General features: G+C 38.3%; 1 protein-coding gene across 1 annotated transcript in view; it reads right to left on the bottom strand.

The window, feature by feature from the left end:
- Window positions 1-20,449, bottom strand: part of EPYC (epiphycan) — a 39,663-nt gene that overhangs the window by 10,661 nt on the left and 8,553 nt on the right. Inside the window, exon 2 of the mRNA XM_005910092.2 lies at window positions 2,073-2,244. Coding sequence (XP_005910154.2) covers window positions 2,073-2,244 — 172 coding nt within the window. The remainder of the gene's footprint in view (window positions 1-2,072; window positions 2,245-20,449) is intronic.

Genomic DNA, 20,449 nt, shown 5'->3' with positions numbered 1-20,449 from the left:
TTTTAAGTCATAATTTTTCTTACATTGTTTCAAAATTTACATTATTGAGCCATACATTTTACTAGAGCTTTTCAAAAGATTGGGCATTCTACTCCTCTTAATCTTGGCACATCAGATAATTCCAAATCAGTCAACTTGTGAAAGCTCTGAAATTACTTAAAAGTAAGTAATGTTCTAGAGATATTTAATTTCCCTGTTTTGAGGACTTTCTGCCGGGTGTGCACATTTCCTTCTCATTGTGTGTGTCTCTCCCTGGTTCTGTTTTTAGCATGTTCTACCACCCCACAGAAAGTTGACTGTGTGGGAAGAATACAATGTATTCATTAAAGACAGGATTTAGTGGTTTCTGTCTTCATTCCAGCACCATTACGTACCACCTCCATGATCTTGGACCACTTTTGTGGTATTTTAAATTTTAGTTTGCCTATTCATAAAGTGAAAATAGTAATAACTAACACGTACTTAGTACTACTGTGTCTCTTCAAAGACACAATATAAAACACTTCAGTGACTGGCGTATTGGCAGCATTTCACAAAAGACAACTTTTCATATGACTTCTTAGTGAATAGTGAGACACTCATAGAATCAGAGAGTACATTGGTGATTACCAGGGACTGGGGGGAGGGGGGACTGGTTTCAGGTGTGTAAAATGAATTATGTCCTAGACATCTTACAACATGGTGCCTACAGTTAATGTATGTATCATACACTGAACAATTTGTTGACAGTAAGTAAAAAAATTCTATCAATAATAATGAGAATCGCTACCATTGATGATGTTAACTGTGGGCCAGGCACTAAATTTATTCAGTTAATCCTTGCAACAACTCTATGAGGTGACATCTGTTACTGATTACCCCATTTTCTAGATGAGGAAACAAAGGCAAAAAAATATTGAATGCTTTGCTCAAGACTGAATATCCAGCAAATCTGAACGTGGGGATCTGAATGCTCTTTCCTCTCTTTTGTTCTCTCATTGTTTTATGTACTGACTTTTTCTTATATTACCTATAACATCTATTGTCTCTAAGTTGCTTTACATGTCTGTCTCTGTACTAAACAGAAATATCTGTGAAAATAGTAGTCATTTAAAACTGTTTTGTATATCCCGAACTTACAGTACAGAGACATTCAATGTAAGTAAACCTTCACAATGAAAACTATTCATTTTTTTCTGCACCCCCTTCATCAGAGCACACACGTGTGTAAAAGTATTCTAGTGTGAGTCCACTTGAATACCTCCCAAGGTTGACACTGACAAATTCTAACATGAAATATAGACAAACTGTAGACTCACATTTAGCACCAGGAATTCCTTTTATCACCCAAAAGGCCCTGGTTTACATAACTTTCAGGTCCTACAAAGTGGAGTCCAATATTATGGAACCCTGTCTTCTCTTGTCCTTTCTCTGCCCCTGGGACTGAGTGGAAAGGCAGCTTGGTTTCCACTAAGAACACACTCAGGAATCAGAACAACTTTGCTTAACACTCAATGTGTGAAACTCATGTTCAGTGATCTCTGGAGAGTTCCAACCCTTTCTGAGCTAGTTTCCTAGGTAATAATGTAAAAAAATGAATACTAATACCTTCACAGGGAGGTTGTAGTAGTCACATGAGATAATGTGACCTGCTGAGCATTATGGCCCCCAGAAAGTGTGTGCTCAATCAATGGAAAACATTATTACTATCACCACCATCATCCTCACCATCATCACTTATCTCCTTGAAATGCTGGGACTTGGTCTCTCAGCCATGGATTCGGATCTTGCTAATAGTGTATCCTTTAGTCTAGAAATGCATTCATTCCACCACAAAGCTTTTTGAGTAATGATGCCAGACAAATATTTTCACCCCAGATCTTTGGTTATTTGATCATTTCCATCATGCCAAAGCTGAATTATTAAAACTGCTTTATATTTTAACACAAAATACATGTGTATCTCCTGCTTCAAACCTAGCCTCTAGCAAAGCTCTCTCCTTGGGTCATGTGGGTCCCTGCAGAGTTGGAACTTGGCAGTTTTGAGACAGAGACACGTGAACGTCAGTGCAATCCAGCCCTAACGGACCTGACCTTCATTGGTCTGTGGACCCAGAACCCCGGTGAATTCAGGCTCTTGTGGGGAAGAACCGTCGATCAGCCTGGGGGTAGATTCCTCTTCCTCTTCCTCTTCAGCCTCCTCTGGCTGTGGGGGTGGGGTGAGGAGCTCTCTGTTTCCGGAAGGCATCACTGTCGCTATTTCAATCTAAAAAAGAAGCAGAATTTCATCAGGCAGCTTTCTCAATCACCCTTTGTGGCCGTGACACAAATTTAAAAATGTATCCATCTTTGCCACAAGAGGTCGCTGGTGTCCTGAAGTTGAACGCTGTGTGACGCCTGCTTGCCTGGGAAGGCACATGCGGTTCCCATTTTCTTTTTAATTATTTTTGTTTCTCAAATCTTAGTAATAGTTTCCAGTGCCTTTTTAATTATGGTCTTATTGCTCTTTAAAACACCCGCGTATGTTTATTTCATAGGTTTAAAAATAACCTTGTTTATTGTTTTCTAAATACATAGTGTTGCAAGAATGCCTTATTGTGAAAGATTCTGAGAGTAAAATCCAAAATTCCCCTTCCTCCTGCAGCCCCAATTCTACTCCCAATAAGAAACTGATGTGTATTTTCGAGTCCTTTTAATCTTTGATTTTCTAGATTAAAATATTCTGTTCCTTTACAGTGACTTACACTTCCTTTGGTTGCATTTTTAGTGAAAAGTAAATGGCAATCCACTCCAGTACTCTTGCTTGGAAAATTCTTTGGATGGAGGAGCCTGGTAGGCTATAGTCCAGGGGTCGCAAAGAGTCACACACGACTGAGCGACTTCACTTTCCTTTCCTTTATCCTTTATGCTAAACTAAAATATGTAAATGTATGAACACTACATGACTTGACCATGGAATACCATTTCTCACATATTTTCACTATTATTTGAATGACAAATATTACCAATAATATTGGGATATTAAAATTGACCTTCTTGAGAGCTTTGACAATACAAGGCACTTTTATAAAATTTGAAAACCTGGTCAAAGATGGCTTCTATTTTAGATTATTCTTGATTTTCCCTTCTTCCTTGCATGTTTTATGTAGTGAGCTTTTGATTCTAAGAACACTGTTTGGCACTTAGAAGAACCCCTTACTCCCAACTTTCTTCCCTTATCTCAGTGTCTGTTTCTTTGTTGTTGTTATTTAGTTGCTACATTGTGTCGGACTCTTTTGCAACCCCATTTACTGTAGCCCACCAAGCTCCTTTGTCCATTGGATTTTCCAGGCAAAAACCTAGAGTGGGTTGCCATTTCCTTCTTCAAGGGATCTTCCTGATCCAGAGATTGAACCAGGGCCTCCTGCATTGACAGGCGGATTCTTTACCACTGAGCCACCAGGGAAGCCCCAGTTTCTTTGTATTGTAAATCCCTACCTCCCTACCCTAATTTCCTGCTGACCTTGAAACTTTGGGTGAGAAATTTGCTCAAGACAATTGGTTGTCAACATGTAGGAACTGGCTCAGAGGTAAAGAATCCACCTGCCAAGCAGGAGACACAGGAGACATGAGTTCCATCCCTGGGTGGGGAAGATCCCCTAGAGGAGGGCATGGCAACCCACTCCAGTATTCATGCCTGGAAAATCCCGTGGACAGAGGATCCTGTGGGCTACAGTCCATGGGGTTGCAAACAGTCAAATACAACTGAGTGACTACACCCGCTCACAGGCTTATGTAGGAATCATCCTTAGAGGACTAGTTTTTTCATGGCACCCTGCTACTGCTAAGTCACTTCAGTCGTGTCCGACTCTGTGCGACCCCATAGACGGCAGCCCACCAGGCTTCACCGTCCCTGGGATTCTCCAGGCAAGAACACTGGAGTGGGTTGCCATTTTCTTCTCCAATGCATGAAAGTGAAAAGTGAAAGTGAAGTCGCTTAGTCCTGTCCGACTCTAGCAACCCCATGGACTTCAGCCTACCAGGCTCCTCGTCCATGGGATTTTCTAGGCAAAAGTACTGGAGTGGGGTGCCATTGTCTTCTCCACATGACACCCTAGAATTTCCAAAGTCTCCCTTTATCACCTTGATTTTTTTAATCCCTCTTTGTTTTCATTAAACACACACACACAAATTACTTTCTAACTTACTGAATGTCAACATGATATGCAAGCTATTGCTTTCATGTTTGAAATATGAAATATGTAAAATAAATAATTACACTAGATACTTTCTGAGTATTTTAGATAGATGTTTCAGATTATTTTAAAATTTTATGATAGACTTATGATTTAATGTCACTTTTATACACTTGAATACATTGCTCCACAAATGAAAATTATCCCTTTAAAGGAAACTAAACTATTTTTTGGTCAATTTATTTTTCTGGATTGTGTCTCCTTCTGTGCAGCTGTAGTTTCTCCATTTCAGCCCTTCCTACATTGTATGGTATTGATTCCATCAGGTTTCTGCCAACCCAAGGCTACTTTACAGTACACTTTGTGTTAGGTCTTCTATCTTCGCCCCTCAAGGCTGTAGCATAGTAGGTGATCAACAAGTGCTAATTGATTATAATAAAAAATTTTGCTTGTCCAAAATATATCTAATTCACAGCTCCACGCTTAGTTTTAGACATTTTGCTAAGAAAAATCAACGAAGGTACTAAAGCTTATTTTACTGCATTTAAAGCATGAAGGCAAACCTAAAGCAAATTACAGTATATTGGGTGCATTAGGAAGCCATACATGAAAATATTATAAAACGTGTCCAGAAATCTCTGCTTGAGAAGCACACTTCCTTAAACAGAGAAACATACGGTTTCCATCTGCAGGGTCAGAAGGAGGCAGTTTCAGAAGGAATGGATTTGCAGAGAGACCAAAAGGAGGTTCTGGGAAGAACGGAAATTGAGACAGATGTTTCATGGAATGGAGGCAGCCTAAAGGGAGAAACACATTCCAGACACGTTGCCTTGAATCTTTAGCTTTGTAGAAAAATGTTTGTGCATACTTTTTTTTACAGATAATTGTTTTTCCACTGATTTGACGTGAAGCTGTAAGATCTCAGTTGTCATTCAATATAATGAGGCAAAACAGCTTTTATGTTTATCAAAAACTGTTTTGTTCATGCTTCCTTGCTAATAAAACGTGAATGTTGAGCAGCTTTTAAAACCGAGGAAAAGGAATGTATTTTCAGTTCAGCAAAGTTACAGAACTATAGCCTCAAAGTACTGTGCCCGGAGAGCCTTTTGCACTGCAGACGCATTTATTCTCACCATTGGATAGAAGTGATTTAGGGTTCTGTCTTTTCCTCTTTAACAATTTTCATACTGTGATATGAAGCGGTGAGGCAATGCATGCAGGGAAATGAGGCCAGGGAAACGTAACCACCTGGCTGTCCGAGTAACAGACTTTTATGCTTAATGCTGCAGAAACCTAAATTTGGGAAGAAACATAAATGGCCAGAAAATACCCCTGCCCGCTTTCTCAAATGCACACATAACTGAGCCTCTGATATAAATATTTATTCTTTTGGAGTTTTTCTCCCCTCCTTTTCATTTTGCCTCCTTATTTTATTCAAACTTGCTCCCTACTGAGTTGACTTTTGATCTGATCATTATATTTCCCTAAATTTAAAGACACAACATCAGGTCATTCCCACGTGTCATTACTTCTTGTGCTTATCTTCTTGACCAGTAGGGTATATCTTTGAGTTAATCAGTTGTCTCGTTCTATTTTCTTGTTTACTGGCCTTGGAACTTTAGATAGTTGATGTCACGGCAGACAGTGTTTAGAAGTACCTTCCATATCCATGAAAGAGGTTTATTTCTATCAGAGATTACAGATGCATAGCCCACAGGCTGGGTAGAGTGCTGAACTTAGTCGCTCAGTCATGTCTGACTCTTTGAGACCCAGTAAGCTGTTGCCTGCCAGGCTCCTCTCTCCATGAACTTTTCCAGGCAAGAATACTGGAGTGGGTTGCCATTTCCTTCTCCAGGGGATCTTCCTGACCCAGGGCTCGAACCCATGTCTCTTGCATCTTCTGCATTGTCAGGCAGATTCTTTACCACTGAGCCACTTGGGAAGTCACATTGAGGTCTCTGCAAATGTCACACTGAAGAGATAATAGTACCAAGAAGTGTCCTCCACCATCCCTTGACCTCCACACGCAGCACAGCCCTGATTCCATGGAGATGACCTCGAACCTCAATGCAATCTCTGAGAAAACAGGGCTGAAATGACCCTGAGGTGGCTTAGATGAAGTTTCTGCTCCTGGAGAAATAAGGACTCTAAGTGGAAAGAAAGTCAGTTACATTTTTTTTTTTTAACCAGATTATGTGTACTCAGACTTTTACTGGCTGTGTTTATATTGTTATTAATAACACTGAAAGATTTGAGACCTTCATTCTCAAATAGTCAGCAGGCAGGGAGCTTAGCTCAGTGTTCTGTGATGACCTAGATGGGTGGAATGAGGTGGGTAGCAGGGAGGTTCAAGAAGAAAGGGATATGTATTTACATATAGCTAATTTATTTAGTTGGATAGCAGAGACTAAGAGTACTGTAAAGAAATTATACTCCAATAAAATTTATTTTTAAAACATAGTCTGCAGAGCTGCTCACAGAAGAAACTTTCTCTGAAAGCACCCAGCACCATTTTAAGTGACAGTAACATAAAGAAGTGGGGATAAATTGGGAGATTGGGATTGACATATATACACTACTATATATAAAAATGTATAACTAATAAGGATCTATTGTATAGCACAGGGAACTCTACTCAATACTCTGTAATGAGCTACATGGGGAAATAATCTAATAAAGAGCAGATGTAATATAACTGACTCACTCTGCTATACTCCTGAAACTAAGACAACACTGTCATCAACTGTACTCCAATAATAAGAAACATAATATTAAACAAACAAACAAACAAAAACCCAAAAAAATCCTTTTAATCAAATCAATTTGCCCTCTAGCAAAAAGTATATCTAAACGATCTACGCAACTGAATTACTACCATTAAGCCTAAATTTATTTGTCCTAATTTCAGAGTAAAACTATAAATAATTAATATGTTCAGAAACAGCCACACCTCTTCTGATTGTCTTATTTTCCACTGATTCTTTCAGTAGACACCTGTTGTTGAGCATGCTACTCACACCTGTTCAGGGTAGTCACAAACTATTTTGGTGCTCTTAAGCATTGTTTGAATTAATTAAAACTAGTATATTTTGTTTTTTGATATTTTAATATTTTTCATCTCTGTGCTTAATCTGTGCTTAGGAGAAGGCAATGGCAACCCACTCCAGTACTCTTGCCTGGAAAATCCCATGGACGGAGGAACCTGGTAGGCTGCAGTCCATGGGATCGCACAGAGTTGGACACAACTGAAACAACTTAGCAGCAGCAGTAGCAGTGCTTAATCTGCACTAAATTTCCAGTGAAAAACTCAATGAAAATGTTATACCTGTGAGATGGAAAGGATGAAAAGAAAATATAATACATGTGAGATGGAAATCATTACTTGGGTTCGATTCCTATCTTTATGAATGAATGAAAGGATCACTAAATGAATGAATGAATTTATAAATGATAGAAAGTTTGGCAGTGTTTATCATTATCTAATCAACCAGACTGAATGCCTGTGCCAAGCATTACAGTTAAGCTATGGTCAACTCTCCATTTTCCCTGTCATTAATATTTTCTAAACATTGATCCAAGAATGAAAATATAATCAATCCTATTGGAAAAAAAATAATGCAGATTTTAGTAGATAAAATAGAGTCCAAGAAAGAGTCACAGTGAGATTCCCAGCCCAAGAAACTGAAGTTACTTTAGATTGTTCTTATGATGTAGATCTGATCAGTGAGAAGAGACTGTTTCAAACCCTTGGGAGCGGTTTCTTGACTCATGACTCTTGACTCATTTGTGATGATGATATAGTCAAAGAAAGGAAAGTGAAGTCGCTCAGTCATGTCTGACTCTTTAAGACCCCATGGACTGTAGCCTGCCAAGCTCCTCCATCCATGGGATTTTCCAGGCAAGAAAACTGGAAGGAGTTGCCATTTCCTTCTCCAGGGGATCTTCCTGACCTAGGGATAGAATTCGGGTATCCCACAAGTAAACTGAAGAAGAGGGTAGTCTAGAAAAATTGAGCCCGGGGAAATATATGATAGTTTGTTATTGTAGCCATCATTGTTTGGAAGAGAGAAACACTAAATTCATTGAACCTAAAGATATCATCTCTAAAATGGAGAAGAGAGGATTCACTGGATCTCACTATGGGCTAGATGAAAATATTGGGCATGGATTGAATACTCATTGTATATGAACAACTGTTATACTCTTTCCATTGATTTGCATGTATTTCTCAAAATAGCCCTCTGTGGAAGGTGCAATGACTGTGCACATTTAATAGATTTATAAACTGAGAATGGAAGGAGGCAGGGCTGAGTAAGCTGTCCGAGGTCGCACAGCTCCTAGGTAGTCAGCCCAGGTTTTAAATCTGATTATGATTGTCATAAAACTACACAACTTCCTTAATACTTACTGATTCTGTACTCAGCCAAAAAAATTTATGCTGAATAATCTAACTTCTTACGTATCTTCATTCTGAGAAAGAGGAGCTCTGGATAGGAGAAGTGAGCATTGTCATCAGTGGAAATGACCTCACATTATAAATTCATAAATGGACTTTCTTGTACATATTTTAAGCCTTGTGTGATTTTTTTTTCTTAGTGTCATTTATCAGCCTACCGTCATATCTGACCATGACTGATGACGTTAGTCTGTTGCTACACATGAAGGCTGAACACCCTACCAAGGCCATGCTCCCCTATGAGAGCACTTGGCAGCCAATCAGTCTTTCTCCTGAAATTGACAAGTATAAAATATATCACATAACACTGATGTAGGTAGAATGTAAAATTCAAGCAGCATTGATTGTAATTTTCTCAATTTTGTAAGAAATAAGCTTTTATGTAGAATGAAGCTCTAGTCTGCTTAAGCTATGATAGTTTCATATATTCATTTTCCTCTTGGGCATTCAGCTGAAATCAGTTTTCCACTTTCTTAGACTCTAGATTGGGCCATGTGGCTAGTTCTGGCCAACTGATAGGGAGAGAGAAGGTCATGTGCAACGTCTGGTTCAAATCAGAAGAGCAAGCATTCTTTCTTCAGGTTTTCTCTCTTCCCTTAATCTGTCAACAGAAGATCCACTGTGACTTTGAAGTCCAAAGGTGAAGATGGTGACGTTCTAACATGAAAGATGTTTGAATCCCTGAATAACTACTTGGAAGGCAGTAAACCCCTTGACCTGCATTAGGTAGCCATGTCAGCAAGATATAAATTTCTTATTGCATTAAGCCATTGGGATTTTGAATTATTTGTTACTGCTGCTGATGTAACTTGCCCTAAAATAGACCTTTCCAATTGTTGTTTTATTATCCATTTCCTAATTAAATTAATGAAACAATTTTTAACATTTTTGGAATTTATTTACCTAGCACATTTCTTTGACATTAGAAAAATATACATATGTGCATGTTTTTGTCTCTTTATCCTCTCTAATTTCTCTTTAACAGACTACTGTTCTTTGATCTAGGTCACTTATGTAGTACTTTGAAATATATCACCGAATTTTACTCAGTTGACCATTATTTCAATTTATATATTTTTAAATCTCAGTATTTTATTAACTTATTTCAAAATTAATAAATCTATATAGTGAATAAATGTCTGAAAGTCTAAATCAAGACTAGTTAATGGCTTTTTTTTAATCAAAATAGCATACAGTCATAATATTTGATATTAACTTGCTAAGATATGTATGTATTGAAGAAAACCTGTAAATGCTTTCTTTTTTAAAATCTATCCTAATGTACAGCTATTCTTCGTAGATTTGTGTTCAATGCCAAGTTTAAGTGAAAACTGTAACACAAAAGAAACAAAAGCTGATGATTTGAAGGTTGCATTTAATCATATCCTCTCTAGCCGGTGTCTCTTCTGGGACGTCAGTGTTTTTTCCTTTGTTCACATGTTTATTTTCTTATTTCCTTTTCTTGTTGTCAGAAAATGGAGATATTTCATTTTTACTTGCCAGATAGACTGTTTTTTACTTCAGTTTTATCCCGATTTATTCAGGACTCTGTTCACCATCACCCCCTTAGGCTCCAGAAACTTAATAGGTTTCCAATATCTTAGTTCTCACAAAATGTATCATCTAGTTCTAATTGAATGTCTCCAAATGATATTGGTAGGGGACTTTGGCAAAGGCTGTAGAAACATTATCTAATAGCAAAGTCAGTTCATTTTCCCTTTCCCCTTACTGCCCTTGTTCCCCAAGTAAGGTTGCCAGAAGGACAATTTAGCGCAGGCTGAAATCAGTAATCTCTTGAGGATGGGAGTAGGGGGAGAGAGTCAATCACAGTAATTGAAAACAAAGAAGCTGGACTGAAAACCAAGATATTTGGAACCTTTCAAACACTGGCTCTTTATTTTATGATGGAGTAATTTCGTATTTTTTTTTTTAAGTTTCAATCTTTCCCATCCTAACACAAAGCAAATTGTTCCTTCTAACACAGACTTTCTTGAGGCACAAAGTATAACAAACTGTGCCTTTTAATATGCAGGGCGTCTCTGAACACAACTGCTGTTCATTCATGATGACGATTTACATATTATCAGAGGTGATTATAGACATTTTAAACAGGAAAACTTGCATTTCAGAGGATGTTTCTCGGGAGAAGCAGCTAAGATTCAGTTGTCTTCAAAATAGTTATTACATTATATTTTTTCCTATTGTACAGGATTGGTGGTAAAGCCTTGCAAAATTTTCCAAGTTTATAAATCTGACTTAATCTCTCAGTGGCAGAATGACTTTAAACAAATTCAAAAGACCATTCTAACCTAGTATACTAACCTGAACCCTGTTATTGCCACCAGTATGTTCTCTGTAGTCTCTGTAGCTTCACTTGGGGGCTTAATTATAGTTAAAACTTTGTAGAAACAAAAGCAGACTCGAGGACCCTGTGTATACTGCTGCTGCTGCTAAGTCGCTTCAGTTGTGTCTGACTCCGTGCGATCCCATAGATGGAAGCCAACCAGGCTCCCCCATCCCTGGGATTCTCCAGGCAAGAGTACTGGAGTGGGTTGCCATTTCCTTCTCCAATGCATGAAAGTGAAAAGTGAAAGTGAAGTCACTCAGTCGTGTCCGACTCTTAGCAACCCCATGGACTGCAGCCTACCAGCCTCCTCCGTCCATGGGATTTTCCAGGCAAGAGTACTGGAGTGGGGTGCCATTGCCTTCTCCAGACCCTGTGTATATCAGCTCTATAATAACGTAAAGTAACAGATGGCTGTTTTTCAAGGGTTTGAAATCCTTGAATTTGTTGACTATCATATGTTTTTGCAGTCATTAGCCTGATAGAAGTCATTCAGTCAACAGAAGGCTGCTGAGTAGTAGTTAATTGACTCTGGTAATATTTGGCTCTATGATCTTCCTTATTAATCTCAGTATCAAAATGTATGGATCTGCTTTAATCTCCATTCTATATATGTGTTATAGATTCAGTATAGATATGGTGAAGGACTTTTAAACATTCTGAATTTGATTTCATATTTATGTCTTTGATCAGAGTTTCAATATCATAACTCCAGAGAGAACACATTGAAAAAATATTTGATCCATCCTCAATACCTTCTAGATACATTTCATTTGTTCTTCTCCTTATACGCTTTAAGAAATGGAGTGTTTTATATATTTACACATATACTTTTCCTCTTTAAAGCCCACATTGAAAGTTAGCAAAGATATTGACATGATATCACTGTGATTATCCTTTGACGCCCACCTCTTTGCATCTTATATGGAGTACACTGACATCATAAGCCAATAATTGTACAGCCTAATGGATGACAACATTGTTTGACCTCTTATTGTCCTGCCTAGCCTTTTTTTTTAAAATGCCCTATTTTCATTGGATCTTTCCTAATTCCACACATTTCTCATTCTAACACTCCTAGGGAGTGTTATGGTAAACTTTGTCTTGAGTTTGCTGGGAACAGAGAGGCTTACACTGCATTTTTTAGAAAGGCTATGCAGGACAATAAGAGGTGAGGTCCAGTCCTGGGTTAGAAATTAGTGTAATGGAGGAGCATGTCTAGTATAGGATTATCCAACTCAGAAATGTGAAGATGTCCAAAATTTCTTTTGAACAATGTTACTTTTGGCAGATTTATCATTTACTGATTTTTTAATGTCTCTGTAGAAGATGCCACAAAACAATATCTGGAGAACTTTGTCAGAAAATAGTGGTTCAGATGGTAAATAATTCACCTGCAATGCAGGAGACCCGGGTTCAAACACTGGGTCAGGAAGAGCCCCTGGAGAAGGGAATGGCAACCCACTCCAGTATTCTTGCTTGAAAAATTCCACAGACAGAGGAACCTAGCGGGTTACAGTCCATAAGGTTGCAAAGAATCAGATATGACTGAGAAACTAACGCTTTCACTTTTGTCAGAAAAACAAGTCTGGACCGGAAAGAAGAGAGAAGGCTCTCATTACTAGAAGACACACAGTACTAAAGAAGTAAAGGGACCCAACTAAAAAGCATAGTAAACTGGTTAAACACGATAGTAACAGACGAACACTAAAAGAATAGCTGAGGGCCGTCAAATACCCAGTCTGAGTCCTACCCCTAGATATTCTGATTTTAATAATCTAGAGTGTGGTCCAGGCATTAAAATGTTCTTTCTTGGCTCAGACGGTAAAGAATCTGCCTCCCTAGGTTGGGAAGATCCCATAGAGAAAGGAATGGGAACCCACTTCAGTATTCTTACCTGGAGAATTCCATGAACAGAGCAGCCTGGTGGGCTGTAATACAGTCCATGGGGTCGCAAAGAGCCGGACACGACTGAGCGACTTTGACTTTGAAACTCTAGAGGTGATTCAAATATATGGCCAAGGTCAGTGTTAATTCCACAGACTAGAACATAGGAGACGCAAGTGCCAATTAAGTCCTGAACTCTGAAATGTTGAGTATAGCCTTAGAACACACAGTAGAGGGATTGATTTTTACTGGCCTCCCAAGGGCCACAGTCATGAGAGATATCAGCTGGCAGTTTCAGTTCAGGAATCTGCGGAGGTTCATTCTCCAGCTTGAAACAAAACAAACAAACAAACAAAAAAAACCATGGGGAAGCAGTGGAAACTCTCTGGGAGGTAGATTTCTTGAATTTCACAACCTGAAGCAAGGCTAAAAGCCCCTGGGACACAGAGGTTCCAGACTGGAGAAACCCCTGGCTGAAAACCCTTGCATACAACCATCTGTCACTTGAAAGAACACTTAGTCAATGCAACACCAGCAGCCAGAAAACCAGGACTTAGCAGGAAAATGGAGTTCAAAGCTTTGAATGTACAGAAAGATAAGCTTCAGATGGATCTGATGATTGGTGGGGTGGTGGTTTAGTTGCTCAGTCATGTCCAACTCTTTGCAATGTTAAGGACTATAACCTACCAGACTCCTGTGTCTGTGGGATTTTCCAGGCAAGAATACTAGAGTGGATTGCCATTTCCTTCCCCAGGGGGAACTTCCTGGCTCAGGGATCGAACCCAGGTCTCCTATATTGCAGGCAGTCTCCTGCAATGCAAGCAGATTCTTTAACAACTGAACCACCAGCGAAGCCATCAGTCACCTCTGCTAAAAAACCGGATATTTAAAACTGGGCCAAGAAAGAGTAATATCTCCAATGATACTGTGAGAGAAGAGACATGGTGTTTGGGGATGTTTTCTAGTTCAGTGCAGCTCATAGGTACATCAGAATGACCTGGAGGGTGGGTTTCTGATTTGTTAGATCTGGAGTGGAACCTGAAAGTTTGCATACCTGACCAGTTTTCAGGTAAATGCTGATGCTGCCAGCTCAAGAATTACACTTTGAGAACAGCTGCTCTCAAAGTTAAACAGTGCCATAATTTAACTTCTAGTGGGAGATTTCTCCAAATTGTACTTAACCTCAAATTCTGTAGGCTAGGGACAATGAACATAAGCTGACCAATATCTGGATGAGGTTAAACCAAAAGTTCTTTCCATCTTCTGAATTCTCAGATACCATCAACTCTCTTCTTGGTCTCTGGCAATAGTATGTACAGGCATGAGGAATACACTTCTGCCTAGAATAGCTGTTTAGGGACTCAGGATTAACATGTTTCTTAAAATTTGATGGAGATTGGGGTCAATATTGTGATAATATTGTATGTGCAATCAGTGCTTCATTCTCTTTAAATATCAGGGTCATGGGAGACTTGGTAATGAACAAACAGCAATTTATGTGTCTTTGAAGAACGACATCTGTACTTGGTAGAGTCCACTTAGGTTGTGAAAAAGGGGAGTTTTGGAGTCCATATTCTTCAATCTTTTAAATCATGAGGCAAGTAATTCTGACTTTGTACTATAATCTCTTTGGATGTAAACATCTTTCTACTTTAATATGGGCTTCCCTTGTGGCTCACCTAGTAAAGAATCTGCCTGCAATGTGGGAGACCTGGGTTCAATCCCTGGGCTGGAAAGATCCCCTGGAGAAGGAAAAGGCTACCCACTCCAGTATTCTGGCCTGGAGAATTCCATGGACTATATAGTCCATGGGTTGCAAAGAGTCAGAGATGACTGAGTGACTTTCACTCATACTTTCTTTTTTTTTCATTTTTTTTTTCACTCATACTTTCATATGGACTTCCCAGGTGGCTGAGTGTGAAAAATCTGCCTCCAATGCAGGAAATGCTTGTTCCATCTCTGGGTCAGGAAGATCCCCTGGAGAAAGAAATGGCAACCCACTTCAGTATTCTTGCCTGGAAAATTCCATGGATAGAGGATCCTGGCAGGCTATAGTCCATGGGGTTTCAAAACAGTCAGACATATCTTAGCGACTAAACAACAACATGCTTTAATATGCAAGGGACATTAATGTGTACTTGTTAACTTTTCCTCCAAAACTTAATAGAGGTAGGGGAGCTATAGGCAAATCTGTATCCTCAATGTTTCTGAAATTGTCTTATTGGTATAATTACTCAGCATTTCACTTCATTGCAGAAGCTCTGATATTAAATAATGGGGCTTGATATAATTTGAGGTTAGAACATAGAACTGAGAGTGAAATTTCAATCTTTGAGATAAATTCACTGATGTGCTTGGACCTACTTCAGGATTTTGTGCAATCAAAAGCTACAGAGGATATCTGAGAGTGCTGGTTGGCCTCATGCAGGCCTCAAGGGCAGGCCTCAGGAATGTAGGAGCCACTGTCCTAAAAAATGGGCTGACTTCCTCTCTTGATGTGGAGAGCTATATTGAACTCAGTGGCCACGCCTAATGGCTTGTGAGGCCACCGGGTTGGGGATTAGGTCCATCCACTCCTCCTAAGGGAAGAAGAATGGTCAGGGTGATTAGTGAGTAGGAAAAGGAGCTCAGCATGAGTGGCTATCTTCTTTTTTAGAAGAAGTTGCCTGCTTGCCAGGAGCATGCGTTCTGTTTTGCCCCTTCATGCAGGCAATAAGGTTTACTGTATGCTGAGGCCTGTGGTTGACTAGCCTTGCCTGTGACTGATGACCTGGCCTATTTCTGAAGTTTTATATTAAAACCCCCACAGTTGCTTCACACCTAAGTCATATATTGCAACTTAGCCTTTATCAGTAATAAGGGGGATTTTTTGAACTCTATTTGTCTTAGTCTCATTTCTGTCTCTCAGTTGATCCTAAATTTAGGTAGGCCATAGCAGGAACATGTATAAGGTCCCTTAAAACCTAACACTATTGCCCAGAAAATTTCTATATGTATCTCTATGTGTCATATATAGAATAGTATGCATTTTCAAATAATATACTCAACCCCTGGCTTCATATTATGTTAACAACTCTTCTCTTTGCCTCACTGTCTTAATTTATATTTTATATCATAATATAATACATAATTAATAATATATAAGATGTGATGTGCATAATATAATACAATATACCTTATATATTTTTGTAAACTATTTTATGAGATAATATTATTGTATATAGCTCATGCTATGCTTAGTCGCTTAGTTGTGTCTTACTCTTTATGACTCCATTAACTGTAGCCCACCAGGCCCCTCAGTCCATGAGGATTCTCCAGGCAAGAATACTGGAGTGGGTTGCCATGCCCTCTTCCAGGGGATCTTCCCAACCCAGGGATCAAACCCAGGTCTTCCACACTGCAGGTGTATTCTTTACCATCTGAGCCACCAGGGAAACCCATTGTATATAGCTTATATTAATCTGATTTTATCTACAATTATATTTATCTATATATTTATACATCTATTTCTGTATTCATTATAGCATTTATGCATGTAACTAGACTTACATACTATTCAAAAACAATAGTAGATAAACACAAGAGTAAAATAACTTATATCTAAGATTTTCTGTCAGGTCTGTGACTCATGACAGATTTGGAGACATAATTTCTCAGCACATCTGTATATTTTGCAGCTGAACTCATAGAAACCTTATGTCCCCAAACTATAGATCTTGTTTATACTAAATTTTTTCACTTCCTTTATTGTGTTGAAGCTGTGTGTTTCTAAGATGACTAGACTGAGAGCTACTGAGGGACAGGGAGGGACTTGGTCTGATTTACCTGCTTCTATTCCTGACTTTCAGCAAAAGATTTGTAAGTGGATCCAAAGTGAACCCATGCCGGTAGAGTTAATCTTCATTATAGCACAAATCCTCTCCCTTCCATGAAGGCTTCTCTGATCACCAGTGCATAACCCTCTGTGGCTGTTGACTAATAACTGATTCCATGGTAAAGATAATATTCACTGAACTAAGTTAAATCATAGTTATTTAGTCTCTTAAGTTGTGTCCAAATCTTTGTGACCTCATGGACTGGAGTATGCCAGGCTTCCCTGTCCTTCACGATCTCCCAGAGTTTGTGTCGCTCATGTTTATTGAGTCGATGATGCTCTCCAACCATCTTATCCTCTGTCACCCACTTCTCCTCGTGCCCTCAATCTTTCCCAGCATCAGGGTCTTTCCAGTGAGTTGGCTCTTTGCATTTTTAAAGCTGCTACCTTCAAAAGTTAACTCTTTCAAAAATTCCCTTAAAAATTATGTTGAATTAAATCACATGTTCTGAAGATAATCTTTCCCATCAGGGTGTTTTCCAGTGAGTCTGCTCTTCACATCAGGTGGCTAAAGTATTGAAGCTTCAGCTTCACCATCAGTCCTTCCAGTGAATATTAAGGACTGATTTCCTTTAGGACTGACTGGTTTGATCACCTTGTAGTCCAAGGGACTCTCAAGTCTTCTCCCAAGATATCTTGGGACTCGGAAGCTGAAACTCAGAGGGTTTTTATGACAGTCCAAGGCCACGCAGTTGGTGTGACAGACTTGAGACTCACACATGAGGAGTCTGACTCCATAGCCCATGTCACTCAACTCTGTGAAAAACTGCCTCTCAAGGATGAATCAGATGTACACATGAGCAACACCCAAAGCTGGTGGTTTCTACCCTCATTCTTTGTAGTGTGCGTGGTAATGATTTAAGTGCCCAGGCAAAGCCAGATTGAGAAGCAAATGTCCTACTTGTTTATTTGCTTAGAGTCTGCACTCTGCCAGTCTATACCTAACCAGTGAACTCCGTTCCTCCAGCACATAATATTTAAATTATAGGCCAATCTCCCTGTTTTGTTAAAGTCTTCAAAATCCTGAATACTATTTGGATTTTTATTCAGCACCAAGTAAAACAGAACAGAATTTTAAATTTATCTTTCTCCCAAATTACCCCACCAGTCAAATCTTGAAAGTGTTGAAAGTGTTCTTTGTTGTCATCATTATATCAAAATTTGGTTCCCAAATAGGCCCTGGGCCATTCATTCAGCCTGAGTTACTAAGAGTATTCTTGTGGGTTCCACATGCTGGCATGTAGGTGATGAAATTGGCTAAGTGTGATGAAATTCTGCGCTAAGCATAAGTCTGGTGCTCAAATTAATTTAAGTGATTTATATTAATTATCTAAAAGAATGTGACCATGAGCACAGGCAATGAAAGCTGTATCTTATTTTCTACTTTATCTTGAAAATGTATGAGGAAGAAATGTGTTTGGCAAAGATTGCTCAATCGCATGTGTTTTACAAAGCTGCTTTGAGTTCAGAAGGATCATCTTTCCTGTCTCTTCCTTAAATACTTTGACAGCTAAGAGAGATACGTAGATAGTGTGTTAATTGTAATCACTAGAAAACTTTTTCTGGTTCCTAATACTCAAATAACTTAATTTCAGAGAAAGTAAGCCTCAATATAGGGCACAGCTAAAAGAAGCAAAGAGGAAAGAGAAGGAATTGGAAAATAATTGAGGTTTTAGTGCCTGGGTCTCTCTGCTTTGGCATCAGAAGAATCTGGTTTAAATTTTACTCTGAAACTTCCTAGTTGAATAAGAACTCTGCTCCTCAGTTGTTCTTAAAAATAAGCCTTATTTCAAGGGCTAGTTTTGATAATTAACTTATATTTGTGGTCTCATAAATAATGTATAGTACAGATACAAACACAAACCGACCACTGGCAAATAATATCAGTGATCTTTTTCTCCTGATGAGCCTGAATTATTGTACATTTTTGTTGCTTCACTTTTTTAAGGTTTTCCAATAGCTTAAAATAAAAATCAAATGGTTTAATGCTGCTTTGGAAAGAAGCATATGGAAACTCAATCAGACAACCATATTAAAGGATCATCAGCAAAATTCTTTCCTCTCATCCTCAGAGTATCTTTGATGAAAAGGGAGGGTAAAGAGAAAGATTAGCTTTTAATTTTTGCCATAGTCTGAAAAGAATATTTACTTCAGGCTGACTGACACTTTAACAAGTTACTTCTTCCAATAAGAGGTATTTTATATGCCAACCATATATTTGAAACTTTAAAATATATTATATAAATTGGCCAAAGTAAGACATAATTCCAGATACAATATAAAGTATTGCATGCCTTTTTCACCAGAAGAAATAAATAGTAGAAATATTTCTAATTTAATTGTTTTTTGTTCAGAATATATAGAGATGAGTTTTGAGACAAACTATCCTCTAGTATTAATGAAGTTGTACACCAATTCATTATACTTGTATAACCTAATTTTAAGATCTTTTTTATATGTCATTATCTAAAATGGACATTGATTTCTGTAAGTAGTTTGCTTACCCATATTAGTTTGCTTCTACTTCAGCAGTTTCAGGTATTACAGGCCATCAACATATATTCTAAATTTTTTTTTTTGCATGACATCCTGTTATGACAAGAGAAAAATCACTGCTCTATTGTTAATTGATACAACTGCCTTCACTGAGTTCTCTCCCATTCCTATAACTTCACTAAATTTAATTTTCATTCCCTTGACAAAGGTTATTGATAAATGCTATTTTTGAAGCTGAATATATTTATTTCAATGGCAGTTTTTTAAGGATAATTTTAAACAATCTGGCCACCTGTTCTTTCTGTGAAATTAAAAAAAAAAAAGGCCTTAATTTTAAGATCAATGGAGAGTAACAGCAAGAAAAGCGTTCCTCATTCAAGAAACTTACTCTTGGCCAATTATTACTGATGTTTTTTGTTAGTTATTAATGCTATTTCCTTATGAATGCATACTTTCTCTCATTCCAGTAGGTATATAAGGCAATTTTTAAAGCACATATGGTAATATTTTAGAAAATAACCTCCTTGAAGAGATTAGGGTGACGGGAAGATAGAGGTGTGGGAAATAATACAAAGCCAGGGAAGAATGAGGCAAAAATTAAGATCTAGTTTTCTGAAAAAAAAAAATGACAAACACATTTACAAGATGGATGGCCTAGAACATAAACAAATTTCTTAAAAATTGCAACCTGTTCTGACACTGAGGCCTGAGAGAAATTTTTCCTTCATGTCCTCATGAAAGAGCATTGTGTGATGTTGTCCTAAATGTCCCCGACACCATCCTACAACAAATACAGTCAAGTGCTTCATGGGACCACAGGGTACATATCTCTGCTATTTATTGAAGATATGGGAACAGTGCAGGCTCAGTTAAGTAGAAGTAATTATGCAAGACTAAATAATGTGATAGAGGTATGGAGAAGTCTAATTACCTGGAAGGAGCCAAGAAAATTTCCTGGAGGATTGGAAGTTCATACCTTTCAGCAGAACATCAATAAATATTAATATAGCCACTGAGTATGTTTCTGAGCAAAATCATTTACTCATGGGCCAGACCAATGATTTTTTAGACCTAAGAGAAATGGACAATCAATAATGCAAAAACTGATCCTGAAAATGTGAACACCAAATACCTGCTCGGTCAAAAGCGCAATCTCAACTTAAGCCATTCAAAGAATACAGAATTTTGAACTATTGAGATTTTTTCATGAACCTTTTAAAAAATTAGTGAAATGTTTCC

The sequence above is a fragment of the Bos mutus genome, chromosome 5 (assembly GCF_027580195.1).
Source record: "Bos mutus isolate GX-2022 chromosome 5, NWIPB_WYAK_1.1, whole genome shotgun sequence".
Lineage (NCBI taxonomy): Eukaryota > Metazoa > Chordata > Mammalia > Artiodactyla > Bovidae > Bos > Bos mutus.
The sequence above is the reverse complement of the archived record's forward strand: the minus strand, read 5'-3'. Positions and strand labels throughout refer to the sequence as shown.